Source organism: Babylonia areolata, chromosome 21 (assembly GCF_041734735.1).
Source record: "Babylonia areolata isolate BAREFJ2019XMU chromosome 21, ASM4173473v1, whole genome shotgun sequence".
In the NCBI taxonomy this organism is placed as follows: domain Eukaryota; kingdom Metazoa; phylum Mollusca; class Gastropoda; order Neogastropoda; family Buccinidae; genus Babylonia; species Babylonia areolata.
Window position 1 is genome coordinate 2876106 of NC_134896.1, and position 16325 is coordinate 2892430.

General features: G+C 45.1%; 1 protein-coding gene across 5 annotated transcripts in view; it reads left to right on the forward strand.

The window, feature by feature from the left end:
* LOC143296737 (autophagy-related protein 2 homolog A-like) overlaps positions 1–16325 on the forward strand; it is a 125380-nt gene that overhangs the window by 76464 nt on the left and 32591 nt on the right. For 4 of the 5 annotated variants that reach the window (XR_013057161.1, XM_076608796.1, XM_076608799.1 and 1 more), the window contains exons 23-31: positions 1437–1654; positions 2625–2812; positions 5151–5195; positions 9014–9115; positions 10241–10308; positions 12159–12226; positions 12776–12931; positions 14142–14247; positions 15059–15252. Coding sequence is in view for 4 of the 5 variants with exons in the window: in XM_076608796.1 (XP_076464911.1) it covers positions 1437–1654; positions 2625–2812; positions 5151–5195; positions 9014–9115; positions 10241–10308; positions 12159–12226; positions 12776–12931; positions 14142–14247; positions 15059–15252 (1145 nt within the window). In the remaining variant the exon portion in view is untranslated. The remainder of the gene's footprint in view (positions 1–1436; positions 1655–2624; positions 2813–5150; positions 5196–9013; positions 9116–10240; positions 10309–12158; positions 12227–12775; positions 12932–14141; positions 14248–15058; positions 15253–16325) is intronic. The other variant, XM_076608800.1, reaches the window with a different exon arrangement.

Sequence of the window (16325 nt, forward strand, 5' to 3'; positions counted from 1 at the left end):
GTCAGTGTTGTTGTTGTCATTGCTGTGACAGGGTGTGTTATCAGTGTTATGGTCATTGCTGTGACAGGGTGTGTTATCAGTGTTGTTATGGTCATTGCTGTGACAGGGTGTGTTATCAGTGTTGTTATGGTCATTGCTGTGACAGGGTGTGTTGTCAGTGTGGTGTGTTGTCAGTGTTGTTGTTGTCATTGCTGTGACAGGGTGTGTTATCAGTGTTGTTGTTGTCATTGCTGTGACAGGGTGTGTTATCAGTGTTGTTGTTGTGGTCATTGCTGTGACAGGGTGTGTTATCAGTGTTGTTGTTGTGGTCATTGCTGTGACAGGGTGTGTTATCAGTGTTGTTGTTATGGTCATTGCTGTGACAGGGTGTGTTATCAGTGTTGTTATGGTCATTGCTGTGACAGGGTGTGTTATCAGTGTTGTTGTTATGGTCATTGCTGTGACAGGGTGTGTTATCAGTGTTGTTGTTGTCATTGCTGTGACAGGGTGTGTTATCAGTGTTGTTATGGTCATTGCTGTGACAGGGTGTGTTATCAGTGTTATGGTCATTGCTGTGACAGTGTGTGTTATCAGTGTTGTTGTTATGGTCATTGCTGTGACAGGGTGTGTTATCAGTGTTGTTGTTGTGGTCATTGCTGTGACAGGGTGTGTTATCAGTGTTGTTATTGTCATTGCTGTGACAGGGTGTGTTATCAGTGTTGTTATGGTCATTGCTGTGACAGGGTGTGTTATCAGTGTTGTTGTTGTGGTCATTGCTGTGACAGGGTGTGTTATCAGTGTTGTTATTGTCATTGCTGTGACAGGGTGTGTTATCGGTGTTGTTGTTATGGTCATTGCTGTGACAGGGTGTGTTATCAGTGTTGTTGTTGTCATTGCTGTGACAGGGTGTGTTATCAGTGTTGTTATGGTCATTGCTGTGACAGGGTGTGTTATCAGTGTTGTTGTGCTCATTGCTGTGACAGGGTGTGTTATCAGTGTTGTTGTGGTCATTGCTGTGACAGGGTGTGTTATCAGTGTTGTTATGGTCATTGCTGTGACAGGGTGTGTTATCAGTGTTGTTGTGGTCATTGCTGTGACAGGGTGTGTTATCAGTGTTGTTGTGGTCATTGCTGTGACAGGGTGTGTTATCAGTGTTGTTATGGTCATTGCTGTGACAGGGTGTGTTATCAGTGTTGTTATTGTCATTGCTGTGACAGGGTGTGTTATCAGTGTTGTTATGGTCATTGCTGTGACAGGGTGTGTTATCAGTGTTGTTGTTGTGGTCATTGCTGTGACAGGGTGTGTTATCAGTGTTGTTGTTGTGGTCATTGCTGTGACAGGGTGTGTTATCAGTGTTGTTGTGGTCATTGCTGTGACAGGGTGTGTTATCAGTGTTGTTGTGGTCATTGCTGTGACAGGGTGTGTTATGAGTGTTGTTATGGTCATTGCTGTGACAGGGTGTGTGGAGGACAGCCAACAGCTGGTCACGATGGACATGCTGGACACACTGACCTTTGACTGTCTTGGGGAGCTGAGTCACATGACCCGCCGCATCATCCGCTCGGAGCCCACAGTGCCCGTGGAGCCGCTGACGGAGGTGGGGGTGGGGGAGGGGTCGGAGGACATGGTGGCTGTGGCCATCCGCATCCGGGTGGACAACTGGAACAACAACAAGGTTCGAACCCACAATTTGTGCTTCAGCTTTTCTCACTACACATGCCAGGCTGTTGTGTTTTCTGTCTTCCAGTGATGGTGAATAATGATGGTTGGGGTGATGAAGACATTGTGTTTTCTGTCTTCCAGTGATGGTGAATAATGATGGTTGGGGTGATGAAGACATTGTGTTTTCTGTCTTCCAGTGATGGTGAATAATGATGGTTGGGGTGATGAAGACATTGTGTTTTCTGTCTTCCAGTGATGGTGAATAATGATGGTTGGGCTGATGAAGACATTGTGTTTTCTGTATTCCAGTGATGGTGAATAATGATGATTGTGGTGATGAAGACATTGTGTTTTCTGTCTTCCAGTGATGGTGAATAATGATGACTGGGGTGATGAAGACATTGTGTTTTCTGTCTTCCAGTGATGGTGAATAATGATGATTGGGGTGATGAAGACATTGTGTTTTCTGTCTTCCAGTGATGGTGAATAATGATGATTGGGGTGATGAAGACATTATGTTTTCTGTATTCCAGTGATGGTGAATGATGATGGTTGGGGTGATGAAGACATTGTGTTTTCTGTCTTCCAGTGATGGTGAATAATGATGATTGGGGTGATGAAGACATTGTGTTTTCTGTCTTCCAGTGATGGTGAATAATGATGGTTGGGGTGATGAAGACATTGTGTTTTCTGTCTTCCAGTGATGGTGAACAGTATCTTCCTGGTGACACCTGTGATGTGTGTTGCAGTATTTCCTGGTGACACCTGTGATGTTGCAGTATTTCCTGGTGACACCTGTGATGTGTGTTGCAGTATTTCCTGGTGACACCTGTGATGTTGCAGTATTTCCTGGTGACACCTGTGATGTGACACCTGTGATGTGTGTTGCAGTATTTCCTGGTGACACCTGTGATGTTGCAGTATTTCCTGGTGACACCTGTGATGTGACACCTGTGATGTGACACCTGTGATGTGTGTTCCAGTACTTCCTGGTGGCGGCAGGTGTGCGGGGGGCCACGCTGCATCACGAGAAACACTTGAGCGGTGAGGGGTGGGTGCAGCAGGTGATGGAGTTGGTGGACCTAACGGACTTTCCCATTGAGGGCTACATCATGCCCCAGGTCCTCACCAACCTCAACGTCGGCCTCACCGGCTGTGCTGTCGACTACAGGTACACTGCTGAGCAATACACACAGCCCTGATAGAAACACAACACTGCTGAGCAATACACACAGCCCTGATAGAAACACAATACTGCTGAGCAATACACACAGCCCTGATAGAAACACAACGCTGCTGAGCAGTACACACAGCCCTGATAGAAACACAACACTGCTGAGCAGTACACACAGCCCTGATAGAAACACAACACTGCTGAGCAATACACACAGCCCTGATAGAAACACAATACTGCTGAGCAATACACACAGCCCTGATAGAAACACAACCCTGCTGAGCAATACACACAGCCCTGATAGAAACACAACCCTGCTGAGCAATACACACAGCCCTGATAGAAACACAACACTGCTGAGCAATACACACAGCCCTGATAGAAACACAACACTGCTGAGCAATACACACAGCCCTGATAGAAACACAACACTGCTGAGCAATACACACAGCCCTGATAGAAACACAACACTGCTGAGCAATACACACAGCCCTGATAGAAACAACACTGCTCAGCAATACACACAGCCCTGATAGAAACACAACACTGCTCAGCAATACACACAGCCTTGATAGAAACACAACACTGCTCAGCAATACACACAGCCCTAATAGAAACACAACACTGCTGAGCAATACACACAGCCCTGATAGAAACAACACTGCTCAGCAATACACACAGCCCTGATAGAAACACAACACTGCTCAGCAATACACACAGCCTTGATAGAAACACAACACTGCTGAGCAATACACACAGCCCTGATAGAAACACAACACTGCTGAGCAATACACACAGCCCTGATAGAAACACAACACTGCTGAGCAATACACACAGCCTTGATAGAAACAACACTGCTGAGCAATACATACAGCCCTGATAGAAACACAACACTGCTCAGCAATACACACAGCCTTGATAGAAACACAACACTGCTGAGCAATACACACAGCCCTGATAGAAACACAACACTGCTGAGCAATACACACAGCCCTGATAGAAACACAACGCTGCTGAGCAATACACACAGCCCTGATAGAAACACAACACTGCTGAGCAATACACACAGCCTTGATAGAAACAACAGTGCTGAGCAATACACACAGCCCTGATAGAAACAACACTGCTGAGCAATACACACAGCCCTGATAGAATCAACATTGCTCAGCAATACACACAGCCCTGATAGAAACAACACTGCTGAGCAATACACACAGCCCTGATAGAAACAACACTGCTGAGCAATACACACAGCCCTGATAGAAACAACATTGCTGAGCAATACACACAGCCCTGATAGAAACACAACACTGCTGAGCAATACACACAGCCCTGATAGAAACACAACACTGCTCAGCAGTACACACAGCCTTGATAGAAACAACAGTGCTGAGCAATACACACAGCCCTGATAGAAACACAACACTGCTCAGCAATACACACAGCCCTGATAGAAACACAACACTGCTCAGCAGTACACACAGCCTTGATAGAAACAACAGTGCTGAGCAATACACACAGCCCTGATAGAAACACAACACTGCTGAGCAATACACACAGCCCTGATAGAAACACAACACTGCTGAGCAATACACACAGCCCTGATAGAAACACAACACTGCTGAGCAATACACACAGCCCTGATAGAAACACAACACTGCTGAGCAATACATACAGCCCTGATAGAAACACAACACTGCTGAGCAATACATACAGCCCTGATAGAAACACAACACTGCTGAGCAATACACACAGCCCTGATAGAAACACAACACTGCTGAGCAATACACACAGCCCTGATAGAAACACAATACTGCTGAGCAATACACACAGCCCTGATAGAAACACAACACTGCTGAGCAATACACACAGCCCTGATAGAAACAACACTGCTCAGCAATACACACAGCCCTGATAGAAACACAACACTGCTGAGCAGTACACACAGCCCTGATAGAAACACAACACTGCTGAGCTGTATACACAGCCCTGATAGAAACACAATACTGCTGAGCAATACACACAGCCCTGATAGAAACACAACACTGCTGAGCAATACACATAACTGTGATAGAAACAACACTGCTGAGCAATACACATGTTTGTGATGCACTCAACTTTTATTTAACAGATCTGATTTTACAGTAGAACATTTGTCATGGCATGAATTGTGTATCATGTTGTAAAAGACTAAAAAAACCCAAATGATTTTACAATGGGAAGGTTGTTGAAGACCTGTGAAATGTCACTGCATGAAGAGTGGTGCAGTGTTGTATGGTGTTGGGCAGTGTTGTATGGTGTGGGGCAGTGTTTTATGGTGCGTATGACTTTACAGGGAGCCACACTGTGGCCAGAACAGTAGAGCAGACAGGAGAAACAGGTATAATATACACTGGCCCTCTCCTGCTACATTGCCACATGGATACACGCTGCCCTCGTCCCTCACCCCTCTCCCCTTACCCCCCTTCCTCTGTCATATACACCCCCCGCCCCCACCCTTCACACCTTGTCTCTTGCCATCCGCTGTCTGATTGCAAATTGGTATTCATATATCTCACCATCTGCTGTCTGCAAATTGGTATTCATATATCGAATCATCTGCTGTCTGCAAATTGGTATTCATATATCTCATCATCTGCTGTCTGCAAATTGATATCCATATATCTCACCATCTGCTGTCTGCAAATTGATATCCATATATCTCATCATCCGCTGTCAAATTGCAGCATGATTAATGTACCTTGCCATCCACTGTCTGATTGCAAAGCCATTAATGTATCTTGCCATCAGTTGGAATTTCATTAATGTATCTTGCCATCAGTTGGAATTTCATTAATGTATCTTGCCATCAGTTGGAATTTCATTAATGTATCTTGCCATCAGTTGGAATTTCATTAATGTATCTTGCCATCAGTTGGAATTTCATTAATGTATCTTGCCATCAGTTGGAATTTCATTAATGTACCTTGCCATCAGTTGGAATTTCATTAATGTATCTTGCCATCAGTTGGAATTTCATTAATGTATCTTGCCACCTGCTGTCTGATTGCAAGAAGATTGTCCATCTGGCCATGCACTGTCTGATTGCAACATGATTGATGTATCTTGCCGTATCATTGCAAAATGATTGATCTGTCTCGCCATACACTGTGTGATTGCAAAATGATTGTATATATTATATGTGTTAAGTATCATGACCAACACTGTCGTCTATTCTGCATGAACTGTGAAAGTAAAGGGTGTGATTGTGATGTGTGTTAAGTTTTAATTTAAGATGTTGGTCATCTTTTGCAAGTGAGGGTAGTGTGAATTTGACAACCCGGGCTGTGAAGTGTGGGTGGCCCTGCAGACAGGGGTGTAGCTGGTGCTGTTCAGGTGTAGGCTGGTCAGGTGCCTTCTGCTTCCATTGCTGGTGTTTGGGAATGGCATTGCCCACCTGCACCATGTACATTGCTGGTGTTTGGGAATGGCATTCCCCATCGTCTGCACCATGTACATTGCTGGCGTTTTGGAATGGCATTCCCCATCTGCACCATGTACATTGCTGGCGTTTTGGAATGGCATTGTCCATCAGCACCATGTACATTGCTGGCGTTTTAGAATGGCATTGCCCATCATGTGCACCATGTACAAACATTGTGTTCCTCAGAGCGAGTTGATCAATGAAAATGTCACAATACTTGGTTACTTGGTATGCACAAGTATGAAAAACAAAGCCACAGCAAATACCACAGTTCTGGTATTTTAGACTTTTCATTATTTTTGGTTCGGATCATCTGGATCGTGACAGTGCACTGTCCTCGGAAAGAGTAGCATGTATTTCTTGGGGAGAAATCTGTTGTGAGTGAATCATTATCAAGTGCAATTTCTTCTTCTTCTTCTGCGTTTGTGGGCTGCAACTCCCACGTTCACTTGTATGCACACGAGTGGGGTTTTACGTGTATGACTATTTTTACCCAGCCATGTAGGCAGCCATACTCCGCTTTTGGGGTTGTGCATGCTGGGTATGTTCTTGTTTCCATTACCCACCGAACACTGACATGGATTACAGGATCTTTATTGTGCGTATTTGATTTTCTGCTTGCGTATACACACGAAGGGGGTTCAGGCACTAGCAGGTCTGCACATATGTTGACCTGGGAGATAGAAAAATCTCCACCCTTTACCCACCAGGCGCCATCACCAAGATTTGAACCTGGGACCCTCAGATTGAAAGTCCAATGCTTTAACCACTTGGCTATTGTGCTCGTTGTTATCCAGTAGAATTTACTGCAACAGGACATGTTTCAAAATTATCTCAAATTTCTAAAAAGATTGTTGTCATAAACTTTGGGATCATTGTTGTCATAAATGTTGGGATCAACGTAAACTCAAGGGTTAATCCCTGCAAATAAAAGGAAAAAATGTTAGCCAGAGGTGGAGTTAAAGCATCCGATGGGTGGATAAAGGGGGTGAGGGGATCTTCTTGCAACCCAGAGGCGGAGTTAAAGCATCCGATGGGTGGATAAAGAGGGTGAGGGGATCTTCTTGCAACCCAGAGGTGGAGTTAAAGCATCTGATGGGTGGATAAAGAGGGTGAGGGGTTCTTCTTGCAACCCAGAGGTGGAGTTAAAGCATCTCAAGGGTGGATAAAGAGGGTGAGGGGTTCTTCTTGCAACCCAGAGGCGGAGTTAAAGCATCTCAAGGGTGGATAAAGAGGGTGAGGGGTTCTTCTTGCAACCCAGAGGCGGAGTTAAAGCATCTCAAGGGTGGATAAAGAGGGTGAGGGGTTCTTCTTGCAACCCAGAGGCGGAGTTAAAGCATCTCAAGGGTGGATAAAGAGGGTGAGGGGTTCTTCTTGCAACCCAGAGGTGGAGTTAAAGCATCTGATGGGTGGATAAAGAGGGTGAGGGGTTCTTCTTGCAACCCAGAGGTGGAGTTAAAGCATCTGATGAGTGGATAAAGGGGGTGAGGGGTTCTTCTTGCAACCCAGAGGTGGAGTTAAAGCATCTCAAGGGTGGATAAAGAGGGTGAGGGGTTCTTCTTGCAACCCAGAGGCGGAGTTAAAGCATCTGATGAGTGGATAAAGGGGGTGAGGGGTTCTTCTTGCAACCCAGAGGTGGAGTTAAAGCATCTGATGAGTGGATAAAGGGGGTGAGGGGTTCTTCTTGCAACCCAGAGGCGGAGTTAAAGCATCTGATGGGTGGATAAAGGGGGTGAGGGGTTCTTCTTGCAACCCAGAGGTGGAGTTAAAGCATCTGATGGGTGGATAAAGGGGGTGAGGGGATCTTCTTGCAACCTTGGGTTGGTGTTGGGTGTAAGATGAAGCCAGGCAAGAGGATACAGGATTTGAGATTGTCTGTGTATTATAGTACTTGGCACTAACACAGTGAGATTGCCTGTTCTATAGTATTTTGTAGTACTTGGCGCTAATGACATGTGATGTGTGATGTGCGTGTTAATGTGATGTGTTGTATGTGATGTGTTAAGTAATGTGATGTGTGGTGTTGCAGACATAAGAACTTTGAAGTGATGTCCCTGCAGTCAATGCTGACAGTGTGATGTGTGTGATGTGTCATATTTGGTGTGTTAGATGTGATGTGTGTGATGTGTTATATGTGGTGTGTTAGATGTGATGTGTTATATGTGGTATGTTAGGCATGATGTGTGTGATGTGATGTGTTATATGTGGTGTGTTAGATGTGTTGTGTGATGTGTTATATGTGGTGTGTCAGGTGTGATGTGTGTGATGTGATGTGTTATATGTGGTGTGTTAGGTGTGATGTGTGTGATGTGATATGTTATATGTGGTGTGTTAGGTGTGATGTGTGTGATGTGATATGTTATATGTGGTGTGTTAGATGTGATGTGTGTTGTTGCAGACCAAAGAACTATGAGCCGATGAGTGTGATGTGATGTGTTATATGTGGTGTGTTAGATGTGATGTGATGTGTTATATGTGGTGTGTTAGATGTGATGTGATGTGTTATATGTGGTGTGTTAGATGTGATGTGTTATATGTGGTGTGTTAGATGTGATGTGTTATATGTGGTGTGTTAGATGTGATGTGTGGTGTGTTATATGTGGTGTGTTAGATGTGATGTTAGGTGTAATGTGTTATATGTGGTGTGTTAGATGTGATGTGTTATATGTGGTGTGTTAGATGTGATGTGTGGTGTGTTATATGTGGTGTGTTAGATGTGATGTGTGTTGTTGCAGACCAAAGAACTATGAGCCGATGTCCCTGCGGTCAATGCTGACAGTGGAGAAGTTCAACCTGGCTGTCAACCTCAACATGGAGACCAAGTTCACCACCATGAAGTATGTCGGCACTGCTGTGGGGAGGGTGGGGGGATGTGATGTAGGTGGGCTTTGTGGGGGTGGATGTGGGTGTGTTTGTGGGTAAATGTGTGTGTGGATGGATGGATGTGTGTGTGTGTGTGTGTGTGTGTGTGTGTGTGGAGATGTTTGTGAGTGTGGTGGGGTGGGTGGATGTGTGTGTGTGCATGCATGCATGTATGTCTATGTATGTGTGCATGTCACAGGATGTGAGTGTGCGTGTATTTGTGTGTGTGAGTGTGTGTGTGTGTGTGTGTGTGTACTTATATATGCATGGGTGTGTACAGTGCTTGCATGTGTGTGTGTACATGAATGAGTATGCTTGCAGGTTTGTGTTTCTGCTGAACCTCAGACACATATCACACATCGTATCACTTTTCATTTTGATGAAAAAAACCAAAAACAACTTGTTTAGTATTCTGTGAAAAAACAACAACATTTCCACAAATCATCTGAAACATTCAGTGACAAAATGTACATGTGCTAGGAGTAGGAATTTTGTTTAATGTCCCGTCACACATATCAGGGATTGAAGGCATTTTGTTAAAGTATTAATGTATACATTTGAGTATTTAAACTATTATTGTTTAGAAGAGGATGGGGATGTGGATGAATGGTCAGTTGGGGGAAACTGGGCGTATAAAGGAGGGGGGTGGGTGAAATTTGAAACAAATTATCTAAGTACAGTTACAGGAAATTGCTTGAAGTACTTCGTGGAAGAGAAGTCTTTAATATAACAAGTGAAACAACTGATAATGAATGCAAAAAGTCAAAACCATCAACATTCTCAGTCACTTGTGAAGACGCACTTTTGTGCAGATAAGGCTTCATCAAACCACAGTCAAAAATCGTATGCTTGACTGTCAGGTTACGAAAGCATACACACTTGACATTAGAACAGTATTTAGTCAGTAATGAATTAGAGAATAGTCTGAAAATCAAACTCGGCATTGGTCTGCACATTGGACCAAAGTCTGAGAGAGTCTTTACATGTGCCAGTATTTGGATTCATACTCCTGCTTTTCTGTTGTTGTGTTGTGTTTTGTACTGGATTGACTGCCACTGACCACTGACTGACCACTGATGATCACTGACCACTGTGTGCAGATTCCTGTTTGATGAAGTCAACCTGTGGCTGTCAGACAAAGACAAGGAGGAGGTCAACATGCACAATGGTAACACTTAGCTTTCAGATCAAATTTGGCTTATAGGTTTCTGTTTTTCATCTGGCTAATGATGGCGACCGAAACAAGCTGATTGTGGTTTGTTGTGAGAGATAGGATAGATTATCATCTGTCTAATGATGGCCAATGAAGCAAGCTGATTGTGGTTTGTTGTGAGAGATAGGATAGATTATCATGTGTCTAATGATGGCCAACGAAGCAAGCTGATTGTGGTTTGTTGTGAGAGATAGGATAGATTTTGGCTGCCATGACTGTGTGTGATGTGAATCCACTTCATGGGGTGACAGAACTCTTTTCAGTGCTGTGTGCACTTCACTGCAGTGTCGGTGTTTTTACTGTAGGTTAGGAAGGGTGACAGGAAGGGTGACAGTGTGCTGTGCTGGAACAGACACACACACTGACACTGCATGCACACACACCATGCCCCCCCCCTCCAACCCCCACTCACACACACTCCCTGCCCCCCTGCCCCACACATACCCCACTCACACACACTGCATGCACACACACACCATGCCCCGCCCCACCTGTGTACAGGTGATGGTGTGTGTGTACAGATGACGTGTGTACAGGTGATGGTGTGTCTGTACAGATGACCTGTGTACAGGTGATGGTATGTCTGTACAGATGACGTGTATACAGGTGATGGTGTGTGTACAGATGACCTGTGTACAGGTGATGGTGTGTGTACTGATGACCTGTGTACAGGTGATGATGTGTGTACAGATGACCTGTGTACAGGTGATGGTGTGTGTACTGATGACCTGTGTACAGGTGATGATGTGTGTACAGATGACCTGTGTACAGGTGATGGTGTGTGTGTACAAATGACCTGTGTACAGGTGATGGTGTGTGTACAGATGATGGTGTGTGTACAGATGACCTGTGTACAGGTGATGGTGTGTGTACAGATGACCTGTGTACAGGTGATGATATGTGTACTGATGACTTGTGTACAGGTGATGGTGTGTGTACAGATGACCTGTGTACAGGTGATGGTGTGTGTACAGATGACGTGTGTACAGGTGATGGTGTGTGTACAGGTGATGGTGTGTGTACAGATGACCTGTGTACAGGTGATGGTGTGTGTACAGATGACCTGTGTACAGGTGATGGTGTGTGTACAGATGACGTGTGTACAGGTGATGGTGTGTGTACAGATGACGTGTGTACAGGTGATGGTGTGTGTACAGGTGATGGTGTGTGTACAGATGACGTGTGTACAGGTGATGGTGTGTGTACAGGTGATGGTGTGTGTACAGATGACCTGTGTACAGGTGATGGTGTGTGTACAGATGACGTGTGTACAGGTGATGGTGTGTGTACAGGTGATGATATGTGTACAGATGACCTGTGTACAGATGACCTGTGTACAGGTGATGGTGTGTGTACAGATGACCTGTGTACAGGTGACCTGTGTACAGGTGATGGTGTGTGTACAGATGACCTGTGTACAGGTGATGGTGTGTGTACAGATTACCTGTGTGTACAGGTGATGGTGTGTGTACAGATTACCTGTGTGTACAGGTGATGGTGTGTGTACAGATGACCTGTGTACAGATGACCTGTGTACAGATGACCTGTGTACAGGTGATGGTGTGTGTACAGATTACCTGTGTGTACAGGTGATGGTGTGTGTACAGATTACCTGTGTACAGGTGATGATGTGTGTACAGATTACCTGTACACAGGTGATGGTGTGTGTACAGATGACGTGTGTACAGGTGATGATGTGTGTACAGATTACCTGTGTACAGGTGATGATGTGTGTACAGATGACGTGTGTACAGGTGATGATGTGTGTACAGATTACCTGTGTACAGGTGATGATGTGTGTACAGATTACCTGTGTGTGGGCCATGTGGGTCTGCTGGAGGTGGGGCTGAGACTGGGGCAGGCCCATGAACAGGTCAGTGTTGGGTTGTGCTGTGCTGTACCGAACTGTGTGGTATTGTGTTATAATGTGTTGTGTTATATTATGTTTTGTTGTGTTGTATTACACTGTACTGTGTTTTATTGTATTGTGTTGTAATACCTTGTATTGTACTGTACTGTTCTGTAATGTACTTTATTGTGTTTTATTGTAATATATTGTGTTCTGATGTATCATATTGTGTTGTATTGTACTGTGTTGTATTATAATGTATTGTACTGTGTACTTCGCCGCATTTCATACACTGATGATATCAGGTAAACTTAGCCTCCTGATGTGTCATGTGGAAATCATACACCTAGTTGGCTGACTTGTGTGTTACAATGCGTTATGTGTAATTATTAGCCTTGCATATTTTGCCAACACTGTCTGATATTGGTACAGTATGTGTAGTTTTTAGCCTGATGTGTAACACAGTGCATGTTGACTCATTCCTGATGTGTGTATGACACATGCAGATACAAGTGTATGCATGACACTGCTGCTGTGTGTATAGTGTATTGTGTGACCCTTGTCGTGTTGCAGGGGTCAAGGACGTTGCTTTGGTTCGGCAACAACCGCACAGAGTTCCGCTTCTGCTCTGACTCCTGCGCTGCCTTCATCCAGCTGCTGGACCACTTTGTCAATGACCGTGACCTGGTGACCCCTGACGACCCACGGCCTGTGGTGCAGGATGACATGGTGGGTGGTGATTGGTCGATCCCTTCGCTGAGGGTTAGATGATTGGTTCATTCCTTCACTGAGGGTTAGATGATTGGTTGATCCCTTCACTGAGGGTTAGATGATTGGTTGATCCCTTCACTGAGGGTTAGATGATTGGTTGATCACTTCACTGAGGGTCAGATGAATGGTTGATCCCTTCACTGAGGGTTAGATGATTGGTTGATCACTTCACTGAGGGTCAGATGAATGGTTGATCACTTCACTGAGGGTTAGATGATTGGTTGATCACTTCACTGAGGGTCAGATGAATGGTTGATCCCTTCACTGAGGGTTAGATGATTGGTTGATCCCTTCACTGAGGGTTAGATGATTGGTTGATCCCTTCACTGAGGGTCAGATGATTGGTTGATCCCTTCACTGAGGGTTAGATGATTGGTTCATTCCTTCACTGAGGGTTAGATGATTGGTTGATCCCTTCACTGAGGGTTAGATGAATGGTTGATCCCTTCACTGAGGGTTAGATGATTGGTTGATTCCTTCACTCAGGGTTAGATGATTGGTTGATCCCTTCACTGAGGGTCAGATGATTGCTTCATTCCTTCACTGAGGGTCAGATGATTGCTTCATTCCTTCACTGAGGGTTAGATGATTGGTTGATCCCTTCACTGAGGGTTAGATGAATGGTTGATCCCTTCACTGAGGGTCAGATGATTGCTTCATTCCTTCACTGAGGGTTAGATGATTGGTTGATCCCTTCACTGAGGGTTAGATGATTGGTTGATCCCTTCACTGAGGGTCAGATGAACCCAGATGGTGACTGGTGTTTGGTTCATCCAGTTCAGTTAGGATTACATGAAGCCAGTATGAAAACTGTATTAGATGACTTCCATTATTCTCTAACTTCATGTCTGTTGTACCATTGTTGACAATACAAACTGTGAACTCGTCAAACAAGCTGACAGAAAAGTGTGTGTGTGGATGTGTGTGTGTGTGTGTGTGTGCGTGTGTGTGTGTGTGTGTGTGTGTGTGTCTGTGTGTGTGTGTGTGTATGTTTGTGTGTGTGTGTGTGTGTGTGTGTCTGTGTGTGTGTGTGTGTATGTTTGTGTGTGTGTGTGTGTGTGTGTGTGTGTGTGTGTGTCTGTGTGTGTGTGTGTGTATGTTTGTGTGTGTGTATGTTTGTGTGTGTGTGTGTGTGTGTGTGTGTGTGTGTGTGGTGTGTGTGTACCAGCATCAGGTGAAGCTGGACGAGAGGACAGAGGCCCAGAACCTCCATGTGGAGGAGTCCATCGCTGACGCTCTGCAGGAGCAGAGAACTCCGTCTGCCTCACCCAACGGTAATACTTCTGTCTTATTTGAACGGCTCTAATACTGAACGGAAATGTACTATATCAGTGTCAGTGCCCAGCGGTTACACTCGTCTTTTCTGAACCGCTCTAATACTGAATGGAAATGTACTATATCAGTGTCAGTGCCCAGTGGTTACACTGTCTTTTCTGAACCACTCTAATGCTGAATGGAAATGTACTGTATCAGTGTCAGTGCCCATCGGTTACACTCTGTCTTTTCTGAACCACTCTAATGCTGAACGGAAATGTACTATATCAGTGTCAGTGCCCAGCGGTTACACTCTGTCTTTTCTGAACCGCTCTAATGCTGAATGGAAATGTACTATATCAGTGTCAGTGCCCAGCGGTTACACTCTGTCTTTTCTGAACCGCTCTAATGCTGAACGGAAATGTACTATATCAGTGTTGAATGGAAATGTACTATATCAGTGTCAGTGCCCATCGGTTACACTCTGTCTTTTCTGAACCGCTCTAATGCTGAACGGAAATGTACTATATCAGTGTCAGTGCCCATCGGTTACACTCTGTCTTTTCTGAACCGCTCTAATGCTGAACGGAAATGTACTATATCAGTGTCAGTGCCCAGCGGTTACACTCTGTCTTTTCTGAACCGCTCTAATGTTGAATGGAAATGTTCTATATCAGTGTCAGTGCCAAGCGGTTACACTCTGTCTTTTCTGAACCGCTCTAATGCTGAATGGAAATGTACTGTATCAGTGTCCAGTGTCAATGTACAATTGAAACCCATCTCTCTTGACATGTTCGACAGTACTGTAGCAGTGACCATGTGGTGTTGCAGACTCCCCATTGAAGGAGGGGGGACGACCCTTGTACTTCGTGCCCCCTGAGGGCATGGAGCAGACGCTGTACCCAGCAGCCACTGGGGGGATGTCTTCCCCTGACTTACCTCCCCTCATGACCACCTCCATCGACGATGACGATTATGACGACGAAGATTTCACCATCATCAACGACCCTGGCATTGGCATTGCTGTGAGTGTGCTGGGAAAGAAAGAAGTTGGCGTTCAGGTTGATGTGGAGATAGGGTCTCTGTGGTGTGGAAGGAAGTGTTCATGTTGATGTGGAGATAGGGTCTCTGTGGTGTGGAAGGAAGTGTTCATGTTGATGTGGAGATAGGGTCTCTGTGGTGTGGAAGGAAGTGTTCATGTTGATGTGGAGAAAGGGTCTCTGTGATGTGGAAGGAAGTGTTCATGTTGATGTGGAGAAAGGGTCTCTGTGATGTGGAAGTCGGTGTTCATGTTGATGTGGAGATAGGGTCTCTGTGGTGTGGAAGTCAGTGTTCATGTTGATGTGGAGATAGGGTCTCTGTGGTGTGGAAGGAAGTCAGTGTTCATGTTGATGTGGAGATAGGGTCTCTGTGGTGTGGAAGAAAGTCAGTGTTCATGTTGATGTGGAGATAGGGTCTCTGTGATGTGGAAGTCAGTGTTCATGTTGATGTGGAGATAGGGTCTCTGTGGTGTGGAAGTGTTCATGTTGATGTGGAGATAGGGTCTCTGTGATGTGGAAGTCAGTGTTCATGTTGATGTGGAGATAGGGTCTCTGTGATGTGGAAGTCAGTGTTCATGTTGATGTGGAGATAGGGTCTCTGTGGTGTGGAAGAAAGTCAGTGTTCATGTTGATGTGGAGATAGGGTCTCTGTGGTGTGGAAGGAAGTCAGTGTTCATGTTGATGTGGAGATAGGGTCTCTGTGGTGTGGAAGGAAGTGTTCATGTTGATGTGGAGATAGGGTCTCTGTGGTGTGGAAGGAAGTGTTCATGTTGATGTGGAGAAAGGGTCTCTGTGATGTGGAAGTCGGTGTTCATGTTGATGTGGAGATAGGGTCTCTGTGGTGTGGAAGAAAGTCAGTGTTCATGTTGATGTGGAGATAGGGTCTCTGTGATGTGGAAGGAAGTCAGTGTTCATGTTGATGTGGAGATAGGGTCTCTGTGATGTGGAAGAAAGTCAGTGTTCAGGTTGATGTGGAGATAGGGTCTCTGTGGTGTGGAAGAAAGTCAGTGTTCATGTTGATGTGGAGAAAGGGTCTCTGTGGTGTGGAAGGAAGTCAG